The 23,883-nt window shown below is 33.0% G+C and overlaps 2 protein-coding genes across 2 annotated transcripts in view; one reads left to right on the top strand and one right to left on the bottom strand.

Annotated features, from left to right (window-relative positions):
• LOC127718631 (uncharacterized) overlaps nucleotides 1-22,512 on the bottom strand; it is a 47,981-nt gene extending 25,469 nt beyond the window's left edge. Inside the window, exon 1 of the mRNA XM_052224684.1 lies at nucleotides 22,489-22,512. The gene's annotated coding sequence lies outside the window, so the exon portion shown is untranslated. The remainder of the gene's footprint in view (nucleotides 1-22,488) is intronic.
• Nucleotides 4,523-5,876, top strand: LOC127718630 (putative nuclease HARBI1). Its single transcript, XM_052224683.1, has one exon. It carries the CDS (start codon nucleotides 4,736-4,738, stop codon nucleotides 5,789-5,791), a length of 1,056 nt encoding a protein of 351 aa, XP_052080643.1. The 5' UTR covers nucleotides 4,523-4,735; the 3' UTR covers nucleotides 5,792-5,876.
• Nucleotides 22,513-23,883: the final 1,371 nt, after the last annotated feature.

Raw genomic sequence — 23,883 nt, 5'->3', positions numbered from 1 at the left:
AAAAAATAGAATTGGTTGTAAACGTTTTTATCTTGATTGAGAAACGTTTAGCAATGTAATAAACTTACTTTGAATGTACTATAACTTAATGTAGATTTGGAACTGTATACCATTTCTTACCGATAGAAAAAAAAATCTGCAACTGATATCATTACACTATGGAATACTCTGCTATATAAAACGAGGGGGAAACATTTCCTTCCATCAATACAGTAAATAAAAAACCCACTTTTTATCAAGGTAATCGATATCATGCAAAAACAATAACTAGACTTAGGTTGGGTACTACTTTATTACCTGGTCAGCTAGGCCAGTACATCCGCAATGTACCTCCAATATGCAATACATGCGGCATTAAAGAGGATATAGAACACGTACTAGTTAACTGTATTAATCACTCACAAGCCAGACAAAATTTACAATCAAACTTATCCTCCTAAAGATAAACAACAATATGTCTGGTCGTGCTTGGTTCAATATTTAACAGAAATTGATTACCATAAATTTATATAAGTATTAAAAAAATAAAAGTAATATAAATAAAATAAATAAAATACACTGCAAGAGTTATCCGGGTCAGTGACTCAAAATGGAGTCAGGCCGTAACCGGCAGTAATAAAACAATTTTTACAACAATAACAGGACGTATTAAAGAAAAGATCGTTAAGAACACCAATTACACTGCAAGAGTTATCCGGGTCAGTGACTCAGAAATGGAGTCAGGCCGTAACCGGCAGTACAGCAGGCTCTTCAAGACGGCTTAACAACACATCAGTAAGAAGACCAACTTCACTGCAAGAGTTATCCGGGTCAGTGACTCAGAAATGGAGTCAGGCCGTAATCGGCAGTACAGCAAGCTCTTCAAGACGGCTTAACAACACATCGGTCAGAAGACCAACTGCACTGCAAGAGTTATCCTGGTCAGTGACTCAGAAATTGAGTCAGGCCGTAACCGGCAGTACAGCAGGCTCTTCAAGACGGTTTAACAACACATCGGTAAGAAGACCAACTGCACTGCAAGAGTTATCCTGGTCAGTGACTCAGAAATGGAGTCAGGCCGTAACCGGCAGTACAGCAGGCTCTTCGAGATGGCTCAACAAAACATCGTTAAGAAGATCAACTACACTGCAAGAGTTATCCGGGTCAGTGACTCAGAAATGGAGTCAGGCCGTAACCGGCAGTACAGCAAGCTCTTCAAGACGAATTTAAATCGAAATAAATTTATAATCTAAAAAAATGTTTGAAATAATTAAACATATTTAGAATTAGTTAAAATATATGTAGTGCTAAGTAAATTAAACTATTGAAATTATGCTAACTAAACAGTAACTCACGATAACATTTGACTTTTTTTTCCAAATTCGCAGCACCCAAATCATTTTTGTGTCTACTTTTGGTCCTTATATAAATTTTCCATATCATTAAGCCGCAAGTCAAATCTAAGACTTAAAAAATGGTACTTCGCAAGATCTAGTTTGCGCTAACCCAGTTTTAATTAGCGTGGGGCGCTGTCTTCCTGCGGGCAGCGTTCCAGTGTACTAGCACTATAAAGTCTCAATATAAGTAGCACTACCACAAAGCATTACTAATTATTTTTGCAAAAATCGCATACACAAATTTAAGCATCTTTCGGTTTATACAAAATATTTGGCAAATAAATTCACATACACAATTTGGCATATCAAAATTTTCCGCTCTTTACTCAGCTGTTGGTGTACCAGGACAACGTTGCTGCCGTTCACTGCTGTTTGCTTGGCCTAGTTTTCCTCCTTTTCCTACTTCTGGTGGCTCCGTGTTTATTAATTATTTATTTTTACGTATGTATTTTTTATTTTTTTTTTTATTTCATGTTTTATATAAAAATTTCATTTTTATATTATTTTATTTTATTTATTTTTATATTCTTTTCTTTTATTTATTTATTAACTTATTCATCAGTTTATTTATTCATTTAGTTATTCAAAATTTTACTCTATATTATTTTTTAATAATTTTTTTTTGTCATTCTAAATTATATCAATTACCATATGGTAAAAATTAAATTATTTAATGCCCAAAAAGGCGCAAGCCAGGGCCGACCGTGCAAAGGCTGTATAGCCAGTCAAGGTCGTTTAAAACTTCCATTTGTTGTTCCTTCCATCACATTTTTACATGAGTACATTTGTTGTAACATGAGACCAAATACCGCGAAATTTATTAGTCTCTCTCTCTCTCTCTCTCTCTCTCTCTCTCTCTCTCTCTCTCTCTCTCCAAATTTTACAAATATTACATGCCTCTGTGAAATTTCATATCGACGCATCAAACTATTTCCTTTAATCGTGCGTAGCTCATTTTCCGATTCACTTAAGGTTTTTAACGATCTTCGTACTTGTTCATTACATTCTAAAATTAAAATCCTACACAAATTGCCAAAACTTTTATTTTTAGGCTAGACAGCGTAAAAGATAAATGTTAGTGTACAAACGGTGTTTTGAAGGCCGATATTCATTTGCGCTGTAAAAAAAGAATTAATTTGCGCCACAACTTAATTACGCCAATTCTTCTTTTGCGTCACTTTATTTTTGAAAACTGCAGCATTCTATTGCGCCAATAAAATCAGCATTTAATTGCGCAAATGTTATAGACTTATCTGCAAATTTTTGTTCTAATTGCACTAAGGACAAAAATTTGCACTAAGGACCTGACGGAATGATAGAATTGACACAAAGAACATGGCATATAGAAGGACACTTTCTAAAAGTACATTTTTTTTAATCTAATAATCATATATTTAGTCATTGTAAGTTAGTTAATGTTTTATCGACACGCGCCACACTCCGTTGAATGTCTGTCATCTGTGTAATCGATAGAAATTCATGTTCGTTTAACCTTGACCCGTTTTGGGTCCACTTGTAAACTGATTAAACATGTTTATGGTATTTCAATTTTCTCTGATTATTTTCGTTTGTTTGTTACTGCCGTATTTATTTTGTGGCACGCGCTGCTTAAAAGTCATTTAACTTCAAAATAATAATATCGATTGACATCAAACTTTATATTTATGAGTTATATACTTATATCTTCTTATATCCATGTTCTTTGTGGTCTTAAAACATCGTTTTAGTGTCCTTAGTGCAAAAACTTTGTGCTCAGTCCTTTGCGGTATTTCTACACACCGTTTTCATATTTGATTAATAACTGGATTCCCTCCTCATATTTACGGGCTAGTTTCTGAGCGCTGAATTCATGTATGTGATCTTATTCACCATTCAAAATGATTGTGCACGAGTCATCTGTAAATAACCGTGCAAAGCATGATTTAACAGTGCGCATTATATTCCCATATAATTTCTCCATTTTTCTCTATAAAAGCCTGGCGGAATTTATAATCTTCACAACCACGACAGGTTTCAGACCCTCTATCAGACTCTATCTTTTTTAAAACAAATTCAGACATCCTTTTAAGTGAGTATTCATATTTTACATGTAAATAGGTTAATCGTTTAGAGGTAAATATGGCACAATTAAGTTCCATTTATTGGCGCAATTCATACTATAAGAAAAGAAAAGATGGGCGCGATTCAAACCTTTTCTAAATGGTAGTTGGCGCAAACTACACCCTAATTTTCTGACAAACCGGTAATTTCGTCGCCCGGGGATATGAATTTGACATTAATCTTCCTTCAGTAACTTTACAATACGCAGCCGTGACGTCATTTCCGTATATTGTAGATAGTACGTGTGATATTTAAACCAGAAATACCTATTCAAGTGAATTTTATCTTTTAGGAGGACTCCATTTCGGGTAACATTAAATAAAAATAAAAATAAAATTACAATTACAATTAAAAAAAATGATAATAATAAGTTCATTTGTAAACTTATGTTATTACTTTATTTCATGCATCTTATTTTTGTATTCTTTTTTTTTTTGGCGTCAATTACTTAATTTTTTTCTAATTGACCTCTTCATAAATCGAAAAACGCATAAATTTTAAACCTAAATACAATCACATGGCATTGAATGATTTCTCCAGCTCTAAACTAGTTATAGATGCCTCTTAATTTTTATTTTTCTCGTTGGGTTGCTTGTCCATTGACGTTTACGCCATATATCTTTTTCGGTATTTGTAAAAAGCCGCTCATCGATCAATTTCACAAGAAATCTAATGACAAAAATACTCGTAAGTCAGGAACATTAAAGTATAACTTGCTATCATTTTTTGTAGTAATATTGTTTTGTGAAGAGAGCCCTTCAGGACACTTCATCGTATATGCACAAAGATAAAATAAATGAAACACTTTTAAGCTGTTTAAATCATGCAGTGAATTTTGAAAATATGGTTTAAAAAAACCGGTTATTTCTGTTTAATACTTTTCTGTCCCTTGTTTTAATAATTAGGACACGTGCCACCGGTTATACAACTAGTCAACCATGAATAATCTCAAACAACAAATGTTTTATTGGTTTGTCATAATTGCTAATCAATGTCGTTTGGTTTTCGGCAATATTGTAACAATAAGGGTTTATCCTTGGGGCCAGTTTCACGAAGCTGTCTTAGGACTAAGACATGTCTTAGGATGGTCTTACGACATATCTTAGTCCTAAGTGGGTTTCACGAAGTGGTCATAACTTAGGACATCTCTTAAAGTTGGTCATAAAGTTAGGACTACACGAGAGGTGTCTTATGATGGTCTTAGGATAGTCCTAAGTTAAGACATCGTTACGATGTCCTAACATGAGTTGCAAACAAATATGGCGGCTCTAGTTTTCATGCACCTAAGACGACAACATCAAAACATTCGCAGAAATAGAATTTTCCGAGACCCTGACAACCCTTTGGATTACCTAGATGACACAGAAATAGTAAGAAAATACAGACTATCACGTCCTATGATAATAGATATTTGCAGAATGTTTGAATTTGATCTTCAAAGACCAACGAGGAGATCTCGCGCTTTTCCTGTCTCTTTACAAGTCATGGTTGCTTTGAGATTTTTTGCAACTGGGAGTTTTCAGCTCGTCAATGCCGACGTACACAATATTTCAATCTCGAGTGTTTCAAGAATTACCCGTGATGTGACAATGTGTTTGAAAAGAGTATGCAACCAATATATTAAGATGCCAACTGATCGAGCACAGCTGCATAACATGATGGAAGGCTTTTACAGCATTGATGACTTCCCAAATATCGTCGGAGCAATAGACGGGACGCACATTAGAATAAAATCTCCATTAGAAGATGAACATTTATATGTGAACAGAAAAAACTACCACTCTATTAATGTTCAAGGAGTTTGTGACTCTAACATGAAATTTCTAAACATTGTAGCTAAATGGCCAGGTGCAACTCACGACGCCTTTATTTGGGCTAATTCTAGCTTGAGTGAAATGTTTGAGGACGGAACAATTGATCATGGATGGCTGATAGGAGATAGTGGGTATCCACTTCGACCATGGCTTCTCACTCCTGTGCTTAACCCAACAACGAGAAATCAACAAAGATACAATGCTTCCCATATGAAGACGAGGAGCGTTGTCGAAAGGAGTTTTGGAGTCTTAAAATCACGTTTCCGTTGCATAGATGCAAGTGCTGGCACATTGCTTTACAGACCATTAAAATGCTGTGACATTTTTATTGCTGTTGCTGTTTTACATAATATGTGTATAGCAAATAGAATCCCATTGCCGGCAGACATTGACCGAAATCGCCCAGACCAAGGACACATAGACAGACAACAGTATGTCGGCCATTTGAATGATGGTGCAAATGTTAGAAACAGGCTGATAAATGGAAGATTTGGACATTGAATAAATTGTATCATCCAATTACTTTTTAATATTGTATTTTTTATCATTACAACTACCAGATATTTATTAAATCCTCTACTCTTTGTGCAGAAAGTTTATTAATAGTTCAATGCTTAGGTTGACAGCTTTGAAAAAACCCACTATAGACTCGTCAATAATTTAAAGAAATAAAGATTAACAAAAAATGTGTAATATAACATTATGCGAGTTTTATAAAGTTTAAATCTAGGCATCATCAGGTGTACTCAGTGTTTGTTGGTCTAACACTTGGACTCCCATTTGTGCTAAATTAATGTTCATTTGTGCAAAATACAGTTGGTGTTTCTGTTGCTCAATGTTAAATCGCTGTCTTTCTATATCAAGTCTTTCCGACTCCATAGTCAATCTCTGTTTTTCGACACGAAGCCTTTCTTCTTCTATTTTTAGTCGTCTCTCTTCGATGGCAATCAAACGCTGTGTTGTTTTGTCCTCAAGTATCTTGTTAGATGTCATTGTCGATTTGACGATTGGTGCCTCTCCTGTCATACACGAGTCCTTGGTGCTCTCTGCCCAGAATGAGCAGCTTGGTTCTGAAATAGAATGAACTGTTTAATATTCATGATTTTTACATTGTTAGAGATTGAAAGTAACAGACATTCAGGGGTGTGGAAATGTCATGCCCGACTCGCCCGACTCGTACATTTGACCGACCGGACAAGCAAATTTTTGTGTGTTTGTTGCCCGTGGACAAGTAAAAAAAATGTTGCCTGACATTATTAATTTATATTATCATATAGAAAAGTCCTCAAAATTCATTCATAAAAGTAGAAAAAATATCAAATAACAAGACGAAAGCAACATGTTCGGAGTTGTTTTGGGGTTGGTTTCTACAATGTTGCTCATTGGTGTATGCTCTACTTATCTTTGTATCATTCTAATATACAAACAAAGACCATGCATACCATTTTCATTGTGTTTCAAAACTGTTTTAGAAACATACACGTTTACAGAAAAATACATCTTCATTCCAAAATGCATTAAGAAATCAGGTAATACACTTCGACTGTGTTAATCATAAACATTTGGCCACTGAAATTTGTAATTACATATAAATGTTGTAAAAAATGGGGTGGTACTAGTGTTCCCAACCCAGGATAAAGAGGGGGTTCAAACAATATGGCCCCATTCAAATGCTTTGATCGTAAAAAAAGGGGGGGTTCCAACCCCCGGAACCCCCCTCTGGATCCGCAACTGACAGGACAGGAGTTTTGAGTAAAAAACGCAGGATGAGCAACTGTGTAACAAAAAGGTAGGATCACAATGTATGTAAAAAAAAAGTCGGAGAAACTAATAAAAAAGGCAGGATCGAATAGAGCGAGAAATTAAAAAAGGCAGGACAAAGATTACATCTAAAAAAAAAAAGGCAGGACACAATTTTTCATCATCGCCCCCCCCCCCCCCCCCCCCTCTAAAAATCAAATGGTAGCTCCCTAAGCTCCGCGTTAACGGTCGTCCAGTAACATATTATTGCGTACATTAATGACATTTTGTATTGCATGGTGAGTTTGGGTATATCAAGCCATTTTAAAAAGGGGTTGCAATGCGTACATACAAGTCGTATAAAAGGGGGGGGGGTTCAACCAGCATAAGGTGTCCAACAAAAGGGGGTACAACCCTCAGAACTCTCGCACCTTGACCTTGGATCCGCCATTATTATCATACCTCATCTTATAATTTTTATAAAGAAACTTACCGTTTTCCATAGACGAATTTGAACTCCTTCGAGAATTCGGACAGGTAGGGAAAGTGAAGTCCAAGACATCGGTTTCACTTCCATCAGCAGATGGTACAGATCCTGTGTCAGTTCCCCCTTCTATGCCTTCTATTGGTGTTTCTCCGATGATACCGACGACTTTATCTTGTAGCGGAGTTAATTCCTCTGGTGGAGGTCCGCCGCCCGTCTTCCGTGCCTCGCGACGGTTATTTGAAGCAGCCTTCTTTACACTGCTCATGTATGTCGTCCACTTCTTGCGAATCTCCTCTACCGTACGTGTATGGTCAGTGTGATTTGTTGCATTAATTGTACTGCATATTTTCTCCCAAATCTTCTTTTTAGCACTATTTGTAATTACATTGGACAGTTTACTGAATAGAACTGATTTGTTCTTTTCCACGGCATCCAGAAGAATTTGAAGCTCTGATTCGGTGAAATTGGGACTCCTTTTCCTGCTCATAACGAAATCTTTTTAGGTTGACGGATTATCAGAATGATTTATCAACAATGAACATTCGATGTATTTATAGCAGGAATGCACGATTTTATCCTTTAACCTTATTATAACCGATACAGTGACAAATTGAATTCAACTCACTTGTAAAAATAGAAATTGTCAACATTTTCTTCCTTTTTTTTCTTCTTCATTTTGTATTTGAATTTGTTTATGTATATTGGTGTATTATTTATATACATTACTCTTATTTTTTTTATATTAATTTTGCAAGTTATCTAATTAATGGATATTAATCAATACGTGTATTAATTTATGGGAAATACATACTATATTTACATGAATTTTCGCATAAATCAATGTTTATATTGTAAATTTTAAAGAACTTGCGACAGGTTTAGGATATCTTTGCTAAGATCATCCTAAGACAGCTTCGAGACGAGGTCTGAGATATGTCCTAGGATAGTCATAAGAGGATCATAAGACATGTCCTAAGATATGTCTTACGACAGGTCTTAGGATAGCTTCATGAAACCGGCCCCAGTATTATAAAATTGCTTCAGTCATTTAATATATTTTATTTTTGTTGGTCATGTATAATATTTTTAGAATTATAATATAATTGCATCATTGTGAAGCGTTATTTATATATTAATTATTTAATATTTATTTAACTTGCATACCGATTTGACTGGCCAATAACTGTTTAAACACACGACGGCATAATACTATTATACATGAGCGTTTTGGAAAAATTCGGCAGATATTTAATCAACGGCTCCAAGGAAAGTTTTCTTGTAGGGTAAAAGAAGGGGGAAAATAGACCTCTAAGGAGTAAAACTTTAAAATTTGTATGACCTTTAAATTGTTTAACTTTTCATATTCAGGCTTTCTCCTCAATTGCTAATATGGAGAATCGCGTTTTAATGCCATATCTTTTATCATTGTTTCTGTTAAATCAAAGACATGTAATACATGTATTCTATTTTTCTGGATAAACTTATTCACAATGATATATGGAAATTCGGGACGATTTAGAAATTGGCATGTTGTGTATACACCTTTCTATTGGTAAACACTATATATGTTGCCCACTCGATGTCCCTGTGTGTTTTTTGTTGTTTGATTGCTGTCTTATTGTCGTTAAACCCACCATGATCTCCTACTGTTTAAGTTCTGTTTAATGTACGTTTAAATCGGTTTAAAACAAACTGAGTTTTGCTCAGAGGAAGAGTAATAGAAGAGGTTTGTATATAAATGCTTAGTGCAAAGTAAACAATAAAAAAAAAATTTCACTTTTCAATTTTCAACTCCCCAAAATTTTAAACTGTATTGATTTTGAAGACGTGTCTCATCTAAACGAAGTCTGAATGGTCTCCAACTTACCAGTTTATTGTTTCCCTGTTTTGCACATACCTAAATATAAACCTCATCACATTTGATCCCAAAATTATCAATAAAATTGAATTTGTCGTAGTAAATTCCATTGAGCACAAAACAAATCCAAACCAGATTTGAATTATATGGATATTCATTTTTTTTTTAAGAAATATGAAGAAAAATAATAATTATCTTGTTTGACTTTGAAACACGGAGTTAATACTTTAAATTACATTGTGCACCAAATATCATAAAATCTTCCTAGGAATGAGAAACTCTTTCTTCATAGAAATGTATGAAATAGTTTACACTGGACATTAAACAACCAACAATCAATCAACTAAAATATATTCAAGGGATTATTATTATGCATGTATATGTATATAAATGCCAGGTACCATATACATATATTGAATAATCAACAAAATATAGTGCTGTCAAAAAGACACATTATCATTAGGATATCAAAATAATTCACGTTTTTTTTTTCAAAATGATTAGCAAACAATCCGCTTTCCGAAGCATTTTTCAGTTTCCGTGCTATCGCTCCGTGTCGGTTAATAATTTTTAGAATAAAGTTAAAAAATCGATCTACGTAACACACTATATAATATATATAGAAGTCACGGTAAACATTAAACTTATGAATGGCGGAAAAGAAATATACGAAAACAATGTGCATGCAGCCTCGCAAATAATATTTAAAAACATGACATTTAATTTATAAAACTTAGGACTTTAATTTTTGTATTTTTGGTGGGATGTTGAAGTCTCTAGAATATAGAAAATACACGAGTAAACCTCTTAGTACACTATCAAAATGTGATTGGTGTCCATTGTACTATATATTGTTTAAGCATTTAGTGTATTCTTATTCATTTGGACATCTGTGTCCCTGGCTCTGAACAAGAAATTGCGAGGACGTTATGCTTTTACCTTTTTTTACAGTCAATTTACCTTTAAAATGATTTTTTAACAGAATGTTATATATATAATTTTTAAATTGGTGTTTTTCCTTGTGAAAACAAAATGGTCCTAAAGCTAAATGTCATCGTCAGATGTCTAGTGTCTCATAAGCCTATCTAGTCTGGGTATTTGTCTTATTTTATTATTGTGAAATGTATATTACAAATTTATATAATTTGTATATAACTTGGTAGACAAGTATGTGACACTTGAATAAAATAAATTTTCTCTCTGTATAATGGAAGGCGCTAAACACTTTAGAATATACACCACTTGCTGTTTTCTTTACCTGGACACAGATCTTATTACGTAACAAGTACGAATAATGTAAAATTATCGATATGGTATATTCAGTAGAATAAACATGGTATCTCTGGACTGGGGTATTTGAGATATTTTGATCTGACAATGGGTGTACATTTATTTGTGTTTTATGATAAAAATAAAATGCACATTACCATCGTATTTTCACAAAATCTTGAAAATGTGTTGACTTGGAGCATTTATATATATTTTCAAAACCTGAGACAAATCACTGATTTTCAATTATAGATCTATCTCATTATTATCAGCAGTGGGCAAAGTATTTGAAAGAATTGTATTTAAAAATGTATTTAGACGTTACGCACGTTCCCAATAAAACTATACGCTTTTGACGTTCTTCGAAAGAAAGTTTCAAACGTTAAAGCTTACAACCTACTTATGTGAAAATGCCGCTTAAAAAGACCGTAGAATTTACATTCTTACAACAAGTATTCATTTTGCCGAGATTTTCTTAGTTGCTTCTTTATATGCTTTCATTTTTTTAAGCTGGGCTTAGCATTAATAAATGCAAAATTTCATAGAATTAAAACAAAATTTCACACATGCAATTTTTTTAATTTTGCGATAAATTGTCTCCAACAATCTATGTAGCACTGAATAACAATTTGATGTCTTGTAATATGATTTAAAATCTGTTTTGTATATAATTAAGCGTCTTTTATTTTCAACATTCAAAATGTTTTGAAACTTTAAAACTGAGTTTGACACTATGAGTGAAACAAATGCCGGAAAACCTGAGGCTACATGTACATCTAAGGACGAGCGTGCTTCCAACATATCACATTGACTGTCTTTGCTTATAACCTTTCATGTCTTATTTTCTTAATTTTCTTTTTACTATTTGTGTATTATCAGTTTCTTCTCTTTCTTAAAATTTAGCAATGTCCTCCTTGTCAGAAGACGTCTCCAATCTTGGCTAGTGAAATTGTTATTATTTAAGAAGTACGTTTTATTTATTTTTTAATAAAAAGTGGCTTATATACTAGTATTATAATCCAAAGTATTTATTTTATCAGTTAATACTCGAATAAGTCAACAATCTTAATATCAATTACGATTTTATGGAAAGTGTTAAAAATTGCATTTTTTTTTAAACTTTAAAAAATGTGCATTAAGTTTGAAACAGAAATACGTGCTCTTATGATGATGCCATTGTCAACTTTCAATATTTCAAGGTTGGTCGGGGGTCTAATTTTTGTTTAAAAGAAAATGTTTTCATTGATTACAATTTTTAAATCAGGATTGTATTATCGGGCAAATAATTAAGAAAAAATCATTATATGAAGGAATTTACACATTTTGTACAGTAAATCAGGCCGTTAGTTTTCTCGTTTGAATTGTTTTACATTTTTCATGTCGTGGCTTTTTATAGCTAACTATGAGGATAGGGTTTTGCTCATTGTTAACGTCTTTGTCATCTGGTCTTTGATGAAAGTTTGTCTCGTTGGCAATCATACGGCCACATTTTCTTCTTTTAATAATTACAATAAATTGATCTATTCTGTGATTTATTAAGAAAACGAGGACGATGATTTCGTATTGTTTTTTGCTTTCGGAAAACATGTGTTCATCTGAAATATTTTTTTCACAAACAAAAACTTGAAATAAGGGACGGCGATCCATACTTTTTTTATTATATGTTTGAAATTATAGAATTTGGCAAAGTATGGAAAACTCTTTTTATATGGACCAATATCTACCTAACAGATTAACAGCAGGCCGAAATCTGATTTTTAAATATATAATTACTTTTAAGTGACCAGATGTGTATTTTTAAGTAACTGCTATATATACACATGGATCAATGTTTTCTGAAATGAACAAATATGGACCAGGAATGCATTTCATGCACTTTTTATACTATAAATTATTTTTGGTTTAGCGCTTCCATTTCTAGTCAAGATATTACTGAGTATCGGTTTACACTAAATCTTCTTTGACATTTTTTTTTAAATCATTTCCAAATGGATAATTTTTCGATTTCAATGGTTTTGGTTTTGTTTTTACATTGTTTTACAAGTATAAAAATCAATATTCACGCCATGTTGTGTTCTGCGAAAATAAAAAAAAATCTACTGTATTCAAAAATTGAAAATTAGCACGCAGTAGATTGATTGGTTTATTTATTTGGTGTCTAACGCCACATTCGTCACTATTGGCTATTTCGTGGCGGTTTTATTAGATGAGGAAGCCGGAGTGCTTGAGGTAACCACCGAGCCACACTGCAGGCTTTTTGAGGTTGATTTAATGATAAAGAAGAGGAAAATGGTATGTCAATTTGTTATCTATACAATCAAACCTGCCGAAGAAACCACCTGTATTCAGCAAAAAACTGTGTTATAAGACCATTAATTGTAGGTTCCTATGTAGTGCATTTCATATAGATTGAACGTGTAAAAGACCACCAGTCATATGAAACCACAATTTTGCTCTCCCTTTAGTGGTCTCTTAAGACAGTTTTCAATGTATATACACAGCGGATTCAATGTAGGCTATTTATTAGAATTTGAATTCTCTCTTCCTTTTTTTATAAATTGGATATTCATGTAAAAAAAAATAAACTTCACGCAAAGTATACGCTTTGACAAAATAAGGAAATGAAGAAATTTTGGAAGATGTGGGGTCCAGTAAATGGGGATTTTTTTTCGAACGAGTTGGGAGTGTCTGTAAATTAATATACTGGAGCCTGCTACATGTTTGTATGCAATCCATCATATTTGTCGGACAACTATACCCTCTCTCTCAAATAAATGTAAAAGAAAAGTTTCAATCTTAATATACTAGTCTCATCGCATGCCTATGTAACAGGCAATTCTGTTGGAGATTCGAGAAAATAAACTCCATTCTGCCTTACTACTTCTAGATGTAATAAATTATAACCTTCTTTTTCATACATATGACTAGCGATTGTTCTACTCACAGTAGATTAAAAAAAATGATCGTAAGCTATACTGAAATTCGTGATATACCTTTTTTTTGTTAGATGAGTCGCTGACACAAAAAAAATGATTGCAGGTTATACTGAAATGTTCGTGACTAAGGAGCACTTTTTCTTATAAGATGTTTTTGTAAGATATTTCATTCATGCGTTTAGCTTCGATTCTTTTAATAGCAACGTTAGACATTAGGGATTTGGTGTACAGCTTGATTTAGAATCGTTTATAATCTGGCTAAGAGGGATAATTAAGATTGATCGCATTTTCATTTTCAATGTAGCTTGCCTTTCTAAAAGTGAGAGTGTGATCATATGTAAACGGTTGACTGCGGATCATTGTCTTTATGCAGTATCCGAGTTAAATATTTCGACATCTTAAATCCTTGATACAATGCGGATCTATATATTGATGCATATTAGACGAGAAATTTATCTTATATAGATCAGACCATTTCATGAAATTATTTTATGCCAAATATGCAAGAAAAGTCATATACAGTTTAGCGTTATTATAACGCGAACGTCAAATTAAGGCTATGGGGACATGTCATTGGACATCTTAGATCGTTTCTGATTTTCTATCTGCAGCTCAAAAAAAAGTACATATCAAACTATTGTTTTATATATACTATGAATTCTTCTCGTTGTTGTTATTGGTGTTCTAATTCTTATCACATACAAGCTTGTCTTGTTGCTATAGTCTGGAGATTTCAGTTATTTTTGCTAACAAAATGTTTTCCATATCCCATGTTAGGATCCTTGTCAGAAGTTGAAAATTTCATATCTGAATATTTTTCGTTACTTTTGATGGTGGATCTTGATTGTTTCTGTGGGGCTTCTTTCTCCTGTATATGTTTCACCCACGGGGTAAAAATCGGAAAATTGTCGAAACTTATTGAATTTTTATATATTGCATAGTCCGAATTATATACTTAAAAAGATTTTCATTAAAACAATATTGCAAATCTTGAATGTTTTAGTAAAATTCTATTTCGAATGACATCGCTGACCTACATAAATTAATTTGTTTCTAAAATGCAATACATAGTTTACTTCTGACAGATATTTGGTTCTCCTTGAAAAATACTGGGTCGTGATATATGTAAATTGCAGTCCCGAGTAATTTGAAGATGTTTATTTGGGGTTAAATGATCAGAAATGCACAATTATATATGTTTTGAATACTTAAAGTATAAACATATTAATTTGTGAATATGATGATACTGATCATTGAAATAAGATCAAAAGACGTAAAAAATGCCAGAGTTTTATATATACATGGTAGTGTATAGACAGCTGTCTATTGTTGCCGACAGCATGACTCCAGTGTTGTACGGTTATCTTTGTCGTTGGATTGCTGCCTCATTGAAGCTTATCCATATCTCCTTTTTTCATATGAATATGAAAGGAATGAGACATCGTACGTAGATTGAGTGGATCGACGTGTTTCATGTACGCAAACTATTTCTGTCCGAGTGCAGAATCTGCTGGCGGTAATTAACCGGTTGTCATTTATCCATGTTCGTTTTTTTTTTTATTTGTTTTAGTTTATTCTTTGCGACGGGATTTTGTTGTTCCTTTACATAAGCCATTGTGATATGCATAAAATATTAAAAAAAAATGTATATTTGGACAGTATTATACGAAAACAAAACGATCACTTCAGAGAAAATAAAAAAAAAAAGGAAATGATCAAAGTTGGAACAAATGATGAAATCATATAAGACATCGAAAAGAGGAGACTTCCAGTAATAGTCTTGATGTGCAGTCATGGCACCACATGATTTGAGGAACCGTGGGACCTCGATCATAGGTTCCCGGTGGACGTCGATCTGAGTCTTACATATATATGAAATATGGCACTGAATATTGACTAAAGACTTTAAGTGGCTTATAACTTTTGGTTGTTCAATATGAAATGAACTCGAGACATATAGTATACAAATGCCATTCACATTATGCCGTGCGTATTTCTTAAGATAAATAGAACTATAATTAATGCATTCAACTCTTAGTTTCACCATTTCTTCTGAATGAACTACCCCTAAATGGATAAAATAATGGTTGTCCAATTTGCAGACAATAGCAGGCGTTATTTTTTCTCCGATAAAGTTTCAATCGAATTGCCTAAATTACATGACTTAAAGGCAATAACTGTTTCATTTTGTTTGCGGGGCATTATCAATTATGACTGGAAACGGCAATTCCCGATAAAAAAATTACGAACTTTACTGAATCAGAACCACCACCATCACATACATCAATCATCATCATCACCTTCATCACTGATCATCACCTTCATCAACAAAACACGTATAATGTTGTGACCACCGCATATAATGTTTTAACCACTGCATATATAATGTTCCGACAACTGCGTATAATGTTGTCACTACTGCATATAATGTTGTCACGACTGCATATAATGTTGTAACCACTGCATATAATGTTGTGGCCACCCCATATAATGTTTTAACCACTGCATATAATGTTCCGACAACTGCATATAATGTTGTCACGCCTGCATATAATGTTGTAACCACTACATATAATGTTCCGACAACTGCATATAATGTTGTCACGACTGCATATAATGTTGTCACGACTGAATATAATGTTGTGACCACTGCATATAATGTAACCACTGCATATAATGTTGTGACCACTGCATATAATGCTGTCGCGACTGCATATAATGATAATCATCAACATAAGGCAGTCATGGCGTTCCATAAAATTGAATGTTTTTTCCATCCATATATTCAGTTAACAGGTGTGAAAAAATTGAGATCTTTAGTAGAAATTCGTTTAATAAAAAGCCTCCGAATTATACTTTGAATTATTAGGACATTTTATTGGACACGGGAAAACTGACGATGTTTTAAAGTAACACCGCAGTTACATAATGATGACTTCAGAGAGTTTCTTTAGGACATGTATATATTTTCTGATATTATTAAAATCCATTTTTAACCGTTAAATCTGATAAAAAGTGAAGGCAGAAAGTTTGTGTACGGCTTGAGTAGCTAATTTGGACATTTTTTCTCTTCCATCTCTAAACTCTTTGGACGATCTTCCTTCTCTAACAGTAAAAAACGTCTAAAACCCCATTTTACGTTATAGGTTTACAATACAGTTGTAAAATTATATAACATTCTACTTACTATTTAATCCGCACTGGGATTTCAAAGACGCGCACAAAATTGTAACAGCGGGACACCCTTAAAATGACGTTATAGGCATCGAAATGAGCAGAGTTTTTCATTACATAATGTACAAAGCACAAACTCATCTATGTTATCGATTTCTTTGGTTTATTTCCTTTCGAATGATATGCAGAACATGGATATTTATTGTATAGGAAAAGAGCTTCAATTTGAATAACCCGCCATCTATCGTATATTTCCAAAGAGACACCAATACCGTGCGCAACGTCTTTTTAAAATCACTTAATTAGTTATATTTCAAATAGAAAATAAAGCGTTTCACCTTTTGAGAATACTAATGCAGGAGTTCCGCAAGGCTCTGTATTGGGTCCCCTACTATTCCTTATTCATGTATATGACATAGCTGGTAATTTGATAAGACTAACTCGATTGTGTGCTGATGAAACATCCCTTTTTTTTTTTAAAGTAATAGTCCTTACACAATAGAGGATGTCTTAAATAGCGATTTAGAACAAATCTTAGCATGGTCTTAAGATTGGCTTATTGATTTTAACCCTGACAAGACAAATGCTATGCTATGGTTGTACTCAACAAGATTCCGACAATTTAGAACATGTTTAGTTAGAAGCAGGAATATTAGTAACTGGGTTGCCCGTGTTTGCTTGTCGGGAAGTTATATATTTTAAGTGAAACAGGCTGAAATTTGCTAGTGGACAGAAGAAAGTCCAGAAAGCTCACTATGTTCTATTCTTTATATAATGGGACTGCCTCTACGATTTAATGCCACTTTTTGGTCAAATGTCTAATTATAATTTGCGAAACAATTATGTGATACCCAGTTGTAGATAGATTTAACCAGAAAATCCTTTTTTTCCCCGATCTACTACTATTGAATGGAATAGCCTAAACCCCGACATACGTACGTCAAGAAATATGAATATATTTAAACACTGATTTTTCCTGTTCTATGTAGTTTTCTTACTGGCAAAAATGGAAAAAGATTTTATAAATGCTGTCAGGCACCGACCATTGAAAAACAATCGATCTGTTTTTTGTTTTTGGCAAATTAGTAAAATGACCGTTTGATTTAAAATCATTTGAAATTATTTTGAAATAGATTAATGATAATAATTTATTTACATGTGAAAAAGCTAGACTTTGTGGCGTAGGGATGTAATTGAGTGGTTTTGTGTGCAATTATTTCCCATTATTTCGGCAGTGAATATCTGCAAGTATTTCATTATGTTGTTTGATTTACACATTATAACAAAACCAAGAATATGACGGATAAATTTATAGTTAGCTGTTTAACGTCCAGTGGCAACTATTAGATGTATTATTAGGAGGACATTTAAAATGTTATAAATATGAACAAGGACATCCTTTGTTATACAAACATGTGTATCACGGCACAAGCGATGACCTTTAGACCCTGTGTAGCATATGTATATTTAGGGTTGCTCCGAATAAAGGGGATATAGATACAGGAAAATAAAGTAAAAAAAAAATATAAAATAAAAATAGAGTATAACGGGCAAAATAAAAAATAGAGGAAAATGGTCTTAGAAAATTTAAGAATAGAGGGAAACGGTCTAGTTTTTGTTGTTAGAAAATTCAAAAATGAAGACGCTCAATTATAATTTCACTTAAGAATTCGAAATTTTTCATTTGCCGGACGCGCTCTTTTTTGATTATTGTTTAAAATCAAGTGCATTTGTAGTAAAAATAATACACTATCGTTTGTACATTGGTAAGGATTTATGTTTGGTGTTGATGAGGCACATAACGGGTAATTGTTTTTATTTGAAATTTCTCAAATATTTGATTTTGTTCGACTGATTTGATAGATGAATAAAAATATATCTATAATCTAAAAAAAAAAGTTTAATTACGATATGTAGATGAAACTGTTATTCAGTCGATGTTTAAATACATGCGATAAAAGAGAATATATAAATATGATTAACAAACTTTTTAAACAAAAGGCAAACCTTAAGACCCCGAATATACTTTGTAAGAACATTAGATTAATTCCGAATTCCATCTAAAATACATTGTTCTTTTAGGTAAAAAGAATGTTAATACCTTAGGCTATTTTCAAAAAATGTTGACTGAAAACCCTGCAGACTGCAGTTTACTCGCACATTCACCAAGTACGTATTTCCACGGCTATCGTATCTTTTAATTTGTTTAAATTTATTTCAGTGTTTATTTTTCAAACTGCTTATGTAAATAATTTTGGATCAACATCGAGTCAGATTAAGTTATAGTTTATTAAATGATTAATTAAAAACTGAAATATGCATCCAATCTAAATGTTACGCCTATGATAACCTATATAAAAAGATTTAACAGAACACAATTCATGTTTTATATATTTTAAAAAACCATATACGCTAAACGAAACTATGTACGCCAAGAAACGATGTACGCTAAACGATACGATATACGCTAAACGAAACGATGTACGCTAAACGATACGATATACGCTAAACGAAACGATGTACGCTAGCCGATACGATATACGCTAAACGAAAAGATTGACGCAATAACATACGATGTACGATAAAAGGGAGCTTATGTTATCGTTTATGGTATGGTTTATGGTACATGGTTTCGTTCGTACATCATTCGTTCAGCGTTCGTACAACGTTCGGTTAGCGTTTCGTTTGCATTCGTACACCGTTCGGGAATCGTACGTACATCGTTCGGGCATCGTCCGTACATGATTCGGGCATCGTTCGTATTGTTAACTTTTACGTTACACGGACTGTACCTATTTCTTGTGTACATAATTTGTTAAAAAGGAAAGGATACAAAATTTAATATTGACAATAAAAGTATGCATAAAACATAAATTGATGTTCCAGGAATACACTACCGTCATCATTCAATGTAACAACAATTTTAATAATTAGTTCGTTTGAAAGTCATAGGGAATAGTGAACCATTTTTTTATCATTTCATATCTGTTATTTTTAGGGTTCAATGTATGCCATGAATAGAATATCAAGAGAGGCAGAAGATACAAAAGGGATATTCAAACTCATAAGTTGAAGACAAAATGACAAAAACATAGCAAAATTAAAAAAAAATCCGCGGTTGATCCCAGATATTTCAGAGGATTAAGCAGATCCTGCTCAGCATGTGCCACTCGTCGTGCTGCTCTTGTAAATACAAGTTTGATGAAAAGTTTCATTCGGTGATTTTAATTGCATTCAAGGAAAATATGAGGTTACAATTGCAAAATTCCAGTCGTCATCTGTGAAAAAAGTTAAAAAACTCGTGATGGCGTACACATTTCGAATCTATGAATTCAACTACTTCGAACCCTTGCTTTAACAGCTGCGTTGCAAGCAGCATTCGTCTTTCAGGGCAGTCATTGGAGGAAACGCATGCTCTTGAACATCGTATCAACTAGGATACACATAGTATTCTAAATTCAGGCGCTGCTTGAATGTTGCTACATAAAAATGAAACAATTGGGCAGCCAAAACCATCACTTATGTTGTACTATTTTGTTCTCAACCGATCCTTATTGCCATTTTCTAGATGTTAGTCAATTTATGAGACAGATTTAACTGTGTCTGTTGTATAGTTTATTTAAATTCGATGGGATAGATGCATTAAACATGGTCACAAAAAATGAACTATTTAGTAAGAGGACAACATCTACATAGCGGAACTTGTTGAATGAGAATGCTGGCTTCAATCTTCCTTAGAGACACATAAAATGTAACAAATATGTTAATGATGAAGAAATCCAGCATCTTGACAATATCAGTTTTAGAGACATTTGTGTTTGAATCAGAATGTTTATATTTACAAAATGTGAATTATTCCTTCCTTATTCAAAATATTTGTATCTACGTTTATCATTCTTTTTTTATGAAACAAAAACAAAAATACCTTCAAAGTAAATCCAAAATGTGGGATATGTTAATTGGACTTTAATCAGAAAAGTTTGGATTGTTAATGGATGGAACATCATCAATATACTTGTATGTGAAATTTAATGATTTAGCTTGTTTGTCAGGAGAATAATTGGTTCCCATAGGAATGCCGATAACCTGTTGAAAAATTCGATTTAAAATGTAACAAATATGTTGCCAGGTTTTGGTGAGGTTCGTGTTGCTCAGTCTTTCGTTTTCTTTGTTGTGTTTTGTGTACTATTGTTTGTCTTTTCTTTTTTGGCCATGACGTTGTTAGTTTTTTTTTCGACTTATGAGGTTGAGTGTCCCTTTGGTATCTTTCGCCTCTCATGTCACTGAGAAACTCCAGCATACGGATCACTTGTTCTTCGGTGTAGCATATTTTAATTTCGTTCTTCGGTATAGCATATTTTAATTTCGTTCTTCGGTGTAGCATATTTTAATTTCGTTCTTCGGTGTAGCATATTTTAATTTCGGGGTCCTTTTTAACAAAATATAATGAATTATATCTCCAAAAATAATTGAATAGCGTGGCATTTTTATGGAGAAAACAATAGTGGATTATTTCGTTAAGATAGGTTTTTAATTTTTCATGTGGTATGGTGGTGTAAAGGTCGGAAAAATCATAGATTTCGATATATTTTATTTCAGAGAATGACAGAGATTTTAAATTGTTTTTGAGTTCTTAAGAATCCACATATAGTTGATGCCAATACGCGAGTAAACAGTATTTCTGTAATCCCTCTTTGACTGCATGCAAAATTGTGGTTAATCTAACGGACAGTTCTGTTGTAGAACATGCAAATGAGCCGGCAATGTACCGTTGTTTGTACAGAGCTTTGTGGAGTTTAAGTATCCAATACAATCAAGGTAAGTCCTCATATTTGCTGCTAATTGAAATATTCAATGAGGACATGAAGGACTTGTGTTTTGTCAAGATGTCGTCTTTATCAGAAGTTACGTTTTTGTACGTGGGGTTAGTTGAGTGTTGATTTATTCCTAATTCTTTGATAAGACACTCGTAGTAGTATGATTACAGACAATATTGTTTGAAACTTTTTCCAAAGGAACAACAACATATTTGTCGTGAAGAGACTTCAGACATTTTATAGTCTCTGAATACGGACTTAGGTCGAACATTTACACATTTTTTTAACTTCTGGATTTTTAATTGTATCTACGACCTAATTGTTTTAACCCATTCTGACATAGTGTATAGTTCAACCTATTCTCGTTTTGACCATGCTCTGTTGTATAATCCTAATGTAATCAATAATAATTTAAAAGATATGGGTCCAAATGATGTGTTTTGGCTTTCTTGATTTGGAAATCGGAGATGGAATATAATTTTTGTTCATGCCTTTGATTGTCCTCTCAGAGTACTTTGTCTTCCTCTTTAAAAAAAAACCTGACCTCCACGATTTGGGAAAGTGTGCTTAAAAGGCATCAAACACAAGCTATAAAAACATTGAAATTTAGATCAATAATTAACCTTGCCTTTTAATAGACAAATATGATTTCTATATTTTGATTTGCTGGCTTGAACAATAACAGTAAGTATAAAATGATGATATGTTACTCTAAACAGACATTTTATTATGACTTTAAGATTATCCGACTTTACTTTGACGTGAAGACAACATGCAAATACTAACTTCGATATCCTTGGTTCTAGAGACAAGCATCTAATCATTTGACCAATACTTAAAAGGCATATTTATAAATCAACAAAAACAATGAAGATTTATAGATTGAAGGCTGGATGCTTATTTTTACTTTTACTTACGTTTATCAGTTGTTGGAAGTGTGATTGGTACTGTAAAATAAGACAAATTACGTTTATAAAATCAAAAGACATTTATGAAATACACATATACACAGACACTTTAGATTATTCGAGACTGCACATAATTGAGATTAAAAATCATTTTTTCTCACATTCACTCATTTTTGTTTATAGAAATGGTGGAATCTAACTATATTTTTAGAAAGATCTGTAGGCATTCTTTGCCTCCAAATTCACAAAAAGATGAATGGTCGCTTCATTATCCCAAAGAAAAATGTTTCCTATTCTCAGGAACATGGTAAGAATTAGGGCGACATGAAAGAAATGAAAGAATCTATCAATTTGACAACAAAGCAATGAGCAATGATGTATGTCTGCTATTCCATAAACGTTTAATTTGTACTGTGTACATATATTCTATGTTTTGTGATAATATAAGTAGTAACAATTATGTGTATGGATTTTCAACTAATTAAGTTTCTGATTTCTTATCTATCGTGTCAACTTATGATCGTTTGTCTTCCTAAAATGAATTACATCATGGACTAACAAAAAGAACTCTCAGAGAAGTTTGTTGACTTTGTGCAGTTCCAACATGATTATAAGCAAAACATTGATACATTCTTGTATCTGTAGTATCAAATGTTTTGAGGGTTAGAGATGGTGAGCGTGGAAAGACACGAGAGAAATGTGAGGACCTGGTGTCTACATCAACCAGCTCTCGGAGAGGGCTTGTAAATATCTGAAGAGTATGAATAGCTACATGTTAGAGGAGTGTTCATGTATTCTTCTAAATCAAAATCTTGCAATGCTTGTTTATGGGTGAAATGTTTAGGTGCAATGGTTTTGGTCTAACTTTAGGAGACAATAGGAACAGACTGACTTTTAAAAAAAGGCGGAATTTTAGGGGTTACTTCTTTGTGATGAAGAGCTTTGCTGATGCTGATAGCATCGATTCTTTTTTTGAAAACTGAATTGTGTACAGGCAGTGGATTGGCTCTTTCAATTTGTCTTTAAGTTTTGCCTAGGTAATATTTGTGTAAAGGATAGAAAAGTGAAATGTTTTATACTATTGAAAGATAAAATGTGATGACACTTTGATTGTATGTGCCATAACAGATCTACGGCTATGTTGTTATTGTTCATACTTTCAAGCTTCAAACAATTTCCTGGCTGCAACAGAGGGTCTATAATACTGATTTGTCTAGGTGTAAGGCAAATACAGTACTGATAAACTTGGCATTAAACACGTAGTGTCTATAAACGATACATAATAATCTTTAAATTATTTACTTTTGTACACTTTAATAAGAACTTTTAGCATTAGTCTGTATGGGAAAGGTGATTAAACTGGTTTATATCAGTTATTTAACACAGGTACAAGAAGCAAAAGAA

Source organism: Mytilus californianus, unplaced genomic scaffold (assembly GCF_021869535.1).
Source record: "Mytilus californianus isolate M0D057914Y unplaced genomic scaffold, xbMytCali1.0.p SCAF_10, whole genome shotgun sequence".
NCBI lineage: Eukaryota > Metazoa > Mollusca > Bivalvia > Mytilida > Mytilidae > Mytilus > Mytilus californianus.
Note: the sequence above shows the minus strand (reverse complement) of the source record. Positions and strands in the feature narration are given on the sequence as shown.